This window comes from Chrysochloris asiatica, unplaced genomic scaffold (genome assembly GCF_000296735.1).
Source record: "Chrysochloris asiatica unplaced genomic scaffold, ChrAsi1.0 scaffold00101, whole genome shotgun sequence".
Taxonomy (NCBI): Eukaryota; Metazoa; Chordata; class Mammalia; order Afrosoricida; family Chrysochloridae; genus Chrysochloris; species Chrysochloris asiatica.
Window position 1 is genome coordinate 11,031,744 of NW_006408619.1, and position 12,072 is coordinate 11,043,815.

Below are 12,072 nucleotides of genomic sequence, written 5' to 3' on the forward strand. Positions count from 1 at the left end.
TATATATAATGTGAGCCAATGTTTTCTGTTTATAAGGCTCTTTTTGTGAGATTTCTAAATTATCTCTTTTGCTTCACATTTTCCTCTCCCTACCCCTCTCCCCACCCCAAAAAAGATTTCTTGGCAACTAGACCATTCCAAGATTTTTTGTTTCCCTCTCAATTTTCAGTAGCCATCAACTTTAAAGGGTTGGCAATCATTAATCAAACACTGTTGGCTGCTCACTGGCTGCAGGCACCTGGCTGAGAACTGGAGGGTGATGATAAATGAACAAGGTGTGTGGACTCACGGCCAGGCCTGGGGCAAGAGTACAAATGGAAGCCCACATACCATCTGTTTAAATCTGTTGAAGTTGTAAATCAAATGGACAAACTCTTAAGTGAAATATGTACTGCCTTCTGATATTGACAAATGATACCTTCACAAGAGCCTGGAAGGCCAGGTTCAAATGTACAATTCTCAGATTCCTTGGGGTTCTGAGCCAGAATGTTTAGGGTGAGGCAGGCCCAGCCCCTGTCCACCCCCTCCTCTTCCCATCTGGAGCTCTGTTCTACACTGCAGGGCATGCAGGTGGCAAGCCCAGCTCATGTGGCCAAGTTTTGTCACACCTCTGCACGCCCCTGGGCCACCTGTCAGGCCAAGGGTGTGCACACTGGTGGTGTGTCCCCTGTGGCCTCTAGCCCAGGTCTGAGTGGGTATGTTGTTGTTCTGAAGTTCACAGAGACATGGCAGAAACATGCTGGTAAATCAAGCAGCAGCGACTGTTTGGATGCACACTGCACCGGGTCTGAGAAGGGGTAGGTACAGCCAGTAGGTGTGAGTGATACTGGAGTCACAGAAGTAGTTGTCGAGGTCAGGCGGGTGGCAGAGGGGGAGACTTACCAAGTCTCATACAAGCATAGTGTGCTCATGTAACTGCAAAGAGTTTGGCAAAACAGGTGTCAGCTGTAAGTGTCCAGTGTGGGCGAGCAAGGCTAACAGGAGATAAGGGGGAGGCAGATGAGAGAGGAAACACCAGGCAAGATGCCTGCTGCTCTGAACAGCCTACACTGGAGGCTGTGGAAAACGGCCAGGTTTAACTCCTTGTTAGGTACTGTGGAGTCAGCTCCAACTCATAGTGAGTGACCCTGTCTGTGCACACAAAACAAAACTCGACCCTGTCCTGCCACCACCCTCACAATGGTTCTGTGCCTGGGCCCACTGTGGCAGCCACCGTGTCAATCCAGCTTCCTGAGGAGCTTCCTCTTGTTTTCACTGACCCTCTATTTTACCAAGTATGATGTCCTTCTCTAGCTGCTGGTCCCTTCTGACAGAATGTCCAAAATACTTCAGATGAAATCTCACCATCCTTGCTTCTAAGAACCATTCTGCCTGTCCTTCTAAGACAGATTTGCTGGTCCTTCCGGCAGTCCATGGCATATTCAATATTCTTTGCCAATACCATAATTCAAATGCATCAATTGTTTTCTGTTCTTCCTTACTCATTGTCCAAACTTCCTATCCAAACGACTGAAAATAACACAGCTTAGGTCAGGGACACTTTAGTCCTCAGAGGGACACCTTTGCACTTGAACATTTTAAAGAGGTCTTTTGCAGCAGGTTTGCCTAAAGCGACAGGTCCTTGATTTCCTGACTGTTGTTTCCATGAGTGTTGATTGTGAATCCAAGAAAAACGAAATCCTTGACAATGTCAATCATTTTTCAGTTTGTCATGATCATTGTTTATCGGTCCAGTGGTGAGGAAGTTTGTTTTCCTTACACTCAGTGGTAATTCATACTGAAGGCTATATTATTGGATCTTCATCAGCAACTGCTTCAAGTCCTCTATGCTTTCATCAAGCAAGGTTGTTCCATCTGCACAATGCAGGTTGTTAATGAGTCTTCTTCCAATTTTGCTGACACATTCTTCATATAGTCCAGCTTCTTGGATACTTCCTCAGCATAAAGATCGAGTTAAATACAGTGAAGAGATACAACCCAGACACACACCTTTCTTGATATAAAACTACACATATCTCTCTGTTCTGTTCAAATGACTGCCTCTTAGCCTATGTATAGGTTCCACAGGAGTACAATGAAATGTTCCGGAATTCACATTCACTGTTAACCATAGTCTGTCCTGATGTACAGTTGAAAGCCTTTGCATAGTCAACAAAACACAATATCTATCCGGTATACTCTGCTTTCAGCCAAGATCCATCTGACAGCAGCAATGAGACACCTTGTTTTTTCTACATCTTCTTCGGAATCAGGTTTGACTTTTTGGCTGCTCCTTGTGGATGTGCTGCTGCAACCGTTTTTTAAGGATCTTTAAAACATTTTATTTGCATATGATGTTAATGATATTGTCAGAGAATTCCCACATTCTGTCGGGTCACCTTTCTTTGGAATGGGCCTGGACATGGATCTCTTCCTCCAGTCAGTTGGCCATGTAGCTGTCTTCCAAATTTCTTGGCACAGACCAGTGGGTGCTTCCAGCCCTGCATTTATTGAAATACTTCATTGGTAACTCTCAGCTCCTGGACCCTTGTTTTTTGCTAATTTTCTCAGTGCAGCTATCTTTCAAGACCACTGGTACTTAATCTACCTCCTAAAATGGTTGGATATTGACCAATTCTTTTTGGTACAGTGACTGTGTATTCCTTCCATCTTCTTTTGATGCTTCCTTGTTGCCCATGTTGTTGTTAAGTGTCGCCAAGTCAGTTCTGACTCATAGCGACCCTGTGGTTTTTAAGGAGAGGCTAGAAGGTTTGAACTTCCAACCATGTGGTTAGCAGTCCAGTGCTGATCCCACAGTGCCACACCAGGACTCCATTTTATCCACAGAATCTTTCAATATTGAAAGTCCAGGCTTGAATTTTTTCTTGAGTTTTTTCAGTTTGAGAAATGTTGAGTGTGCTCTTTCCTTTTGGATTTCTAACACCAGGTCTTGGCACATTTCGTTTTAATACTTGGTCTTCTTAAGCTGCCCTTTGAACTTTCTGTTCAACTCTCTTACTTCCTCATTTCTTCCATTCATTTTAGCTTCTCTATGCTCAAGCGTAAGTTTCAGAGTCTCTTCTAACATCCATTTTGTCTTTTCGTTCTTTCCTGTCTTTTTAATGACATATTGCTTTCTTCATGTATAATGTTCTTGGTGTCATCCCACAACTCTTCTGGTCTTTGGTCATTAGTGCTCAGTGTGTCAAATCTGTTCTTGAGAGGGTCTCTAAATTCAGGTGTAATATATTCAAGGTCATATTTTGGCTCTTGTGGACTTGTCTTAATTTTCTTCAGCTTCCACCTGAACTTGCATGACCAACTGATAGTCTGTTTCAGAGATGGCCCCTGCCTTTGTTTTGGCTGATGATACTGAAATTTTTTTCATTGTCTCTTTCAATGGATGTAGTCAATTTGATTCCTGTGTATTCCACCTCGCGAGGCCCATGTATACATGTAGTCTTTGTATATGTTGCTGAAAAATGTATTTGTAATAAATAAGTTGTTGGACTTGTAAATTCTATCATGCTTTCTCTAACATCATTTCTATCACCAAGACTATATTTTCCAACTTTTGCATTCCAATTACCAGTAATTACCAATACATCTTGATTGCATGTCTCTGATCAGTTTCACACTGAAGAAGTTAGTAGAATTAAATTCATTATTGACTCTGGTGGTGGTTGCATAAATTTGAATAATAGTTGTATTACCTGGCCTTCCTTGTAGGTGTAAAGATATTATTCTCTCACAGACAATATTGTATTTCTAGACAGATTTTGAAGTGTTCTTTGTTTTGGCCCAAATGTTCTCATTTATGTTCTTTTTTTGTTGTGAATTGAATGAAGGTTCGCAGAACAGATCATCTGCTTTACCTTCAACAAACCTTACACTTTGCTTTAGATCAATGATTGCAATCCCCACAATGTAACATAATTTATCCCATCTCCTGCCTGTGTTTCTTTCCTCCCTTCCTTTCTCTTCCAAAACCCCTCTCCAAATTTTGCCTTTGGGAAAACACTGCCTTTTTGGTCTTGAATGGTTGACCGTTCTGTGGAGTGCATACCAGTTCCAGACTTGAAATGTGACACTTGGCTGGAAATTGAGCCAAAGGAGTTGAGTTCAGTTCCAGGACTGATGGTGACACCAAGGGTAATATAGTCTTGGAGTCCCACCAGTCTCTAAGCCTAATCTTCTTTGTGAATTTGAGTGTTGTTCCACATTTTATCCTACTCTATTCAGGCCCTGCCAATGTAATGCCTTTCAGAGCCATCTGCAGTGATAGCTAGGTACCATCTAGTCCTTCTGGTCTCAGGGTTGTGGATACTGACGTTCACATGGCCCATCGGTCCACTGGACTCACTATTACCAAGCATCTTCGATTTTCATCACTCTTCTTTCCTCCCGACAGGAAGAGACCAACAGTTACATTACATCACAGATGGTCACTTACGCGTTTTAAAGATCTCAGCTCCAACTCACAGTGGCCCTGTATAGGGTTTCCAAAGAGTGGCTAGTTGAGTTTGAACCTCTGACCTTGTGGTCAGTGCTATCCTTGCAGTATAGTGCTTATCCTACAGCATCACAACAGGACTCATAACATTTGTTGTTGTTGTTGTTAACTGCCGTCGAGTCAATTCCGACCCATAGCGACCACGTACAGGGTTTCCAAAGAGCAGCCGGTGAGCCTGAACCACCGACCTTGCAGTTCAAACAACTTCGCTGTCTGATGCATTAGCTCACAGCGCCACATCAGGACTCAGAACATAGGATGCAGGAAACTGTCCTCATGGACGATGTCATGCCAATCGACAGTACCCCTTTGCTGCTGTTGTTGAGCGCAGCTGAGTCAGTTCTGACTCATAGCGACCCTGTATGGGCTTTCTGAGGAGCAGATGGTGAGTTTGAACTGACAACCCTGTGATTCACCTGACCTTGCGGTTGAGTGCTGATCCTACAGCACCACAGCAGAAGATCACCATTATTACAGGACTGCTTATATAACACTGTTTACCTCTGTGGCCTGTAACTCTTCCGCTCCTCCCCGTGTCTTCCTATGACTCCATCATTCTGCTGCCAACCTCCCTCTTACTATACAGTACCTTCCCCTTCCCCAAAGTTAACATGTGTCTGCCCTCCCACTCCTGGTAACCTTCAAACAATGTTTCTTTCAGCATGAAAACACTTTTATTTACTATTTACAATTGTGGTCTCATACAATATTTGATTTTTTGTGATTGGCTAATTTCACTCAGCATGATGCCCTCCAGGTTTATCTGTGTTATGAGGCATTTTGCAGATTCATCATTATTCTTTAATATTACATAGTGTTCCATTGTATGTATGTACCAAAGTTTGTTTATCCATTGTTTCATTGACAGGCATTTAAATTGATTCGATCTTTTCACTATTTTGAATAATGCTGTGATGAACATGGTGGACCTCTATCTCTTCATGTTGCGGCTCTTATCTCTTCAGGATCTGTGCTGGGTCATATGACATTTCTATTTCCAACTGTTTGAGAAGGTGCCACACTGCTTTCCACAGTGGTTGCCATCAGCAGTATAGAAGGGCTCAGCCTCTCTACACCTTCTCCAGCATTTGTTGTTTTCTGTAAAAAGTTTCTTTGATGAAGAATGCAATGCCATTTGTCTTCAACTTGTCATTCCTGGCATGGTAAGCCACATTATTGTCCCATTTAAAATGGCTAATATCTGTACATTTCAGCTCACTAATGCCTAGGATATCGACCTGTATGCATTTTAGTTAGAGGATGACATTTTAGTATTTCCACTGTTGTCAGTGTGGAGGACAGCTTAAGGGAGTAGGAACTAGAGGCAGGGAGACAGAACTAGAAGACTACCGCCTTCATCCAGGTGTGAACTAGGAAACAGGCAGTGAAGATAAACAGGAGACTGGGTGGAGGCTGATGCCTTTAACTAGGAACAGCAGTGAGAAGACGAATGCAGTGGAGGACATCATTCAATACAGTACACAGCAGGCAAGGTGGAGACAAAGAGCCACAGACAAAACAGTGTGCAGTGTAACACAACTCAACAATACACTGACAGGGCTGTAGCAGAAGGTGTGCAGGATACTACTAGATGGTGGGAGGAGGCTTACCAAGGAAGTGACATCTGAGCTGTGTCTGAAGATGAAAGAATTCCAGTGATGGGCAGGAAGATCACATAAGGCAGAGTTCACATCATGGCAGAAGCAGGAAGGAGAAAGTTCTAGAAAGTATGAAAACTTAAGGCACCACAGTGGAGGAGACTAGTAGGTATTGATTGGAGATGAGAAGGAGAAGGAGGCAGGGAGCACACGAGGCTCAGAATGACACACTGATGAAAGGAAGCCAGCGGAAGGTTGAAAGCAAGGAAAAGACATACTCAGTATCTTAGTTCTCCAGTGTTGCTATACCAGAAATATCACGAGCGGATGGTCTTAACGAACAGAAATGTCTTCTCTCACAATTAGGAGTCTACAAGTCTGAATTGAGAGTGCTGACTCTGGGGGCGGTGGTGGTTATGTGCCGTGGAGTCGGTTCCGACTCACAGCGACCCTCTGCAGGATTTCTGAGGCTGTAAATCTTTATGGGAACAGAAAGCCTCATCTTTCTCCCGCGGAACAGCTGGTAGTTTTGAACTGCTGACCTTGTGGTTCACAGCCCAATTCGTAACCACTACGCTACTAGAGCTCCTTTAGAGGAAGGCTCTTTCTCTGTGTTTCTTGGTTCTAAGAGGTTCCCAATGCAAGCGTCCAAAGGATGCTTTTCCTTCCTAGCTCTACTTTCTTGGTGCCCACTTCTCTTTCTTTTTATCTCTCGTAAGATAAAAGGTGATGCCAACTCCACTCCAGGGAAACTTCCCCTCCATTGGATAAGAGCTATGACCTGAAGAAGCGGTTGCATCCCACCGAAATCCCCTTCCAGCAAATCACATCGTGGGCGTGATTACCATTACGTAACTACCAAGCTGCATTATCACATAACTGCCACACCACTGAGAATAATGGCCCAGCCAAGACAACACATAATTTTGGGAGGACACAATTCAATCTGTAACTACTCAGACATTCTTAAAATGTAGAAGGTACTGGGCAAGAAACGGAGCCAAAAGGTAGACAGGCAAGTGATGACGCTGCGCAATAGTCAAAGGAGATGTGGGCATGCTGGTGGAGATGTAAGCAAGTATTCTACAACGACTCCTGGGTTTCTGGAATGAGGACTTAAGGATCAGCGGACTCTGACAGGAGACACTGGAGCAGACTGGGGTAAAGGGTAGATGGGAAAGATATGGAATTCTATTTGAAATGCTTTTGAGTTTTGTACTACAGGAAGATAAGCAGTGGTGATATCTCTCAGTTGAATATAGGAGGCAATTGTCCAGGGCAGGGCCACTGAGCAGTGGAGGTTGAAGCCAGGGCACTGTGGAATGAGTAGATAAGCAGTAAGGAAGATGCAAGAGCAAACATTCTCTCAAGAAGTGTGAGTGAAATGTTAGAAATGAAAGGGAACAAGCTAAATGGGACTGCGGGATCAAGGAAATCATTTCTTTTAGGGTGGAATACTTTTGCATATTTAAATGCAGATAGAAGACCTAGTAGAGAAGAGGCTGAAAACAGAGGTAAAGAAGTAGGGAGGTCCCAAAAAGGCCAGAAAATGAGTAAGTGATTTGTCCAGAATGGGAGACTCAACTGCATGTGTGTCTGAGATAAGGAAGAGAGGACGGAAAGGTGGAATGAGGGGCAGTGGGAAGCGAAGCATTCACCCTGATGGCCGCTCTTTGCTTAATAAAAGCAGGATTTGGATAACTGGAGGTTTGTAAAGAAACTGGGAAGTAGGAAAAGTACTCAGTTTGAAGGGTGAGGAAAATGAGTAATTCTGGCTGAAGGAAAACTGACTGTGACGTCTTTCAGATGGCTGGATATATGGAACTAGTGATAGGGATAAGAGTTAAGAAGTAGACAAATAAATTGGGTAACCTAGAGATGCTTGCCATGAGAGCAGAAGGGCTCCCTGACTCAGAGAAAAAGCATCCATGGGTGAGGAAGTGTGAGGAAGGCGAGAGGCAGAGAAGAGCGGGCAGTAGAAATGGTCCAGTAGCATAGAACCAGGAGCCAGAAAAAAAACCGGTCAGTGTGAACAAGATCATTTGTGGATTTAAAATAATTTCTCTCCAAGTGAAAGGCATAAAAGTGGCAGCTTTCCAATTAAGTGAATACTTTTGGGAGTCATACACTGGATCTGCTATAAAGCAGGTAATGTTTTTCCCAGGGAGTTCCCTACTTCCCCCAGAATACTACCTGCCTTATGTTGTTGTCATTGTTAAGTGCTGTCGAGTTGGTTCTGACTCATAGTGACCCTGTGTAGGGTTTTCGAGGAGCGACTGGTGGGCTTTAACTGCGGAACTTTTGGCTCAAACTGACCTTGCAGCCCAGTGCATTATCCTGCAATGCCACACCTGCCTTATGGTGGTGGTTATGTGCCATAGAGTCAGTTCTGACTCATAGAGATCCTGCACAGGGTTTCCGAAGCTATAAATCTTTACGGGAGCAGAAAGCCTCATCTTTCTCCTGCGGAATGGCTGGTAGTTTTAAACTACTGACCTTAAGGTCAGCAGCCTGACTCATAACCACTACGTTACCAGAGCTCCTTACCTGCCTTATAGCAGACCCAATATATGACTTACTCAAGAGTCAAACTCAAGCTCCTCACCAGGGTTATGAGGCTGATACTACCTGGCCCAGCCACCTCTCGGATTGCTTTTACCCTTGTTCCCTCCAGAAGCCCACTGCTCAGGCACACTGCTGTCTCAGGGTCCTTGCACCTGCCTGGAATCTTTCCCCCTTCACTTCATGCTGGATTCTGGTCCTATATTATATTATCAGAAAGGCCTTCCTGGGTCCAAACACTGTCTTACTTGGCTTTCTTTTTCTTCTTTGCACTTACCAAGGCATGGCAGATGTTCTATTTATTTGCTTACTTGTCTTTTGCCCCTCTCTCCCCACTCAAGCATCAGCTCCTTGAGTCAAAATTGGTTCTTGGGGAAAATCTTGGTCCTACCTATGGCTTGTTTTGCACTCATAGGTAAGATGGTCATCTGTCCAGGTGTGCATCCTGGCAAGCGCTCTGATTTTCTAAAGAGAAAGTCAACCTTAATCTCAGGTCAGTAGATAGTTAATTGCATGAGTTTATATTTAACCAGCCAAAAGCTAAAGGAGTGTCCTGCTGTTAATCACTGACTGATTGCTTTGTGGAAGTTAAGTAATATTTAAGGATTGCCTCGCAGAGGCTTGGTGATAGGCTTCTGTAAAGGTAACAGTCAAAACACCCTGATAGGACACAGTTCTCCTCTGACACATGAGGTCACCGTGAGTCAAAATCCATGGCAATAGGGTTGGTTTGGGGTAAAGGATAGTTGGTTATCATGTTGTTAAGTGCTGTTGACTTGGTTCTGACCCATAGAGACAATGTGTAGGGTTTCCAAGAAGCACGTGTTGAGTTTGAATTGCCGACCTTGCAGTCAAGTGCTTAGCCTACAGCCCACACCAGGACTCCTTAGTTACCAAGCTGCAGTTGTTAAGTGCCATAGAGTTGGTTCCAACTCATAGTGACTCTCTATATAGGGTTTCCAAGGTGCAGCTGGAAAGTTTGAACCACTGACCTTGTGGTTCAAATCACCTTTGTGGTCCACGGTGGCACCCCAGGACTCCCCAACCTATCCTAGAACCTTTGAGATGAATGCATGCACTGAGCCCATTTTTAAGCCATTACTTTGGCCCCAGGAAGACTTCCTGTTTCTGGATATGCTTTGATTCTAAGCCGGAACTACACTGACACTCACTGGTTAACAACTTCATGAAGGTTACTCAGAGCCCTATCAGGACACACGCCCTTGAAATCCCAAGGGCTCATCGCTGTGGCAAGTCATGGGAGAGAGTTCTTCCAGATGGTCACAGCACCAAGGAGAAGCTAGCTGGTCCTCTCCACAGAAACAGCGTTTTCACTTAGCTGATCTCACTGATCAGTTCCCTCTTAGAGTTGTCTGTTCATGCATGAGTTTTATTATCTCTTTCACCTCCTTGTTTTCTCTTAGTTCCAACTTCTTCACTAACTTAGTTTTTAATCTTTTGTACTGTATGTGTTTTTATAAGTTGTCTAAAATCTCTCGAGGAGTAAAACTGAAACACTATTAAATGCACTACTTAATTAAAGGTTTTGTAGACACTCTCTATTTCCATATAGCCAAGTGACCAGATGAACTGATGCTGTCCTTCTCCTCTGGCAAACATACTGACTGCAAATGTGCAGGGCTGCTGGCCTTGGCTCTAGAGCACCTGCACATCTACTTCTAACCCAACAGAGCTGTGCACTTACCAAGGTCCAATGCATTATTTGCAAACATATTTATGGAAGCTTTGTTATTGCAGCTCTGTAATTTAATTACCTGAAATCAATGAAACACTGAGTACAAAAGGCAAGTGATTGTTTTCTTGAAAATGATGCTGACTTTCCATTTACATGTAACAAGCTAAGCTTCTTTGAGTTCTCTGACAAAGTAACAAAGTATCCTCTTGGGAAAACCTTCAGGACAGCCTCTGAGACATGCACAGACAGACATTACTTACTTGCCACCTCCAACATCACAGGATCGAGGGCGCACTGATAGGGACTGTATCTGGGAAGAGACACAGAAAGCTAGACTTACACACGGTAAAATCAAACCAAAGTATTTCCAAAGTGTCTTGGGCCCCAATCAGCACTGGTGAGGGCCAGAACATATAAACAGCATCCACACATAATAGTCACTTAAGTTTTGAATGAACATTTAAAACTCTTAAACCTCTAGGTGTAAAGGAGGCACAACATAAATATATTTTCTTCATTTAATGCTTGATGAATTCACCTTTGACATGAATAGGATGTCCTTCCCGTGTTTTGCATATAGAATTCTTAAACAAGCACCCCTTTTCCCACTGGGAAGAGGAAGAAAGGGAAAACAAAACTAAAACTAAAAGGTGGTCTGAGAAGAAATGAAACAAAACAGGGTGAAGAAAGAGTAAAGGACCGTCAGGTAAAAATAAACATTTCAATTAGAATAGAGGCTCCAGGAGGGCAGGAAGTTTGACTCTGCTCACTGCAGAGTCCTGGCCACAGGTGATCAATAAAAATATGCTTAAAAAGTAAATGAACCAATCGGCCTAACTCCTTCACCCAAAATGAGTCCTGGAACACTGTAAGTCCAGATCCACAAAAGATGAGCACCTCTTCCCAGACAGCGAGGCTCTGGGGCTGCAGGGAAGAGCAGGTGCCACTAATGCCTTCTCTGCTAGAGAGGATGCAGCATCATGTGACAAAACCTCTGGAACCACTGGGGCCTCCCACAACCCAAACGCTGCAGCAGTGTGGATGCTCTCCTATGCTTACAGATCTCAATGTTAAATCATTTCTTTTGTAATGTCATGTCACTATATATGCGTATATATACTCTTATATATCATCGATTCACAGCAGCCCCATGTGACAGAGTAGAGCTGCCCCAGAGAATTTCCTAGGCTGTCATCTACTGCATTACTGTATACTCATATATCATATCTGTTTCACCACCAAAAGATTATAAATATCAACTATTTCTTGCTTTTAGGAAAAAACAAAACAAAAAACTTTTAAGACCACCCTAATGAAGAACAGATTTGATACATTAAACACTAAAGACCGAAGACCAGAAGAGTTGTGGGATGAAATCAAGAATATCATACATGAAGAAACCAAAAAGTCATTAAGAAGACAAGAAAGAAAGAAAAGGTCAAAAGGGATGTCAGAAGACACACCAAAACTTGCTCTCCAGTGTAGAGATGCTAAAGCAAAAGGAAAAAATGATGAGGTACAAGACTTGAACAGAAAATTTCAAAGATCAGCTCGAGGCGATAAAGCCAAATATTATAACAAAATGTGCAAAGATCTGGAATCAGAAAACCAAAAAGGAAGAACACACTCAGCATTTCTCAAGTTGAGAGAACTGAAGAAAAAAATTCAAGCCTCAACTTTCGTTATTGAAAGATTCTCTGGGCAAATTATTGAATGATGCAGAA

At 43.3% G+C, this 12,072-nt stretch overlaps 1 protein-coding gene across 1 annotated transcript in view; it reads right to left on the bottom strand.

The window, feature by feature from the left end:
* The window catches only part of CRTC3 (CREB regulated transcription coactivator 3), a 123,365-nt gene that overhangs the window by 16,405 nt on the left and 94,888 nt on the right, over nt 1–12,072 (bottom strand). The window contains exon 9 of the mRNA XM_006867181.1: nt 10,609–10,658. Within this exon, the coding sequence (XP_006867243.1) occupies nt 10,609–10,658 (50 nt within the window). The remainder of the gene's footprint in view (nt 1–10,608; nt 10,659–12,072) is intronic.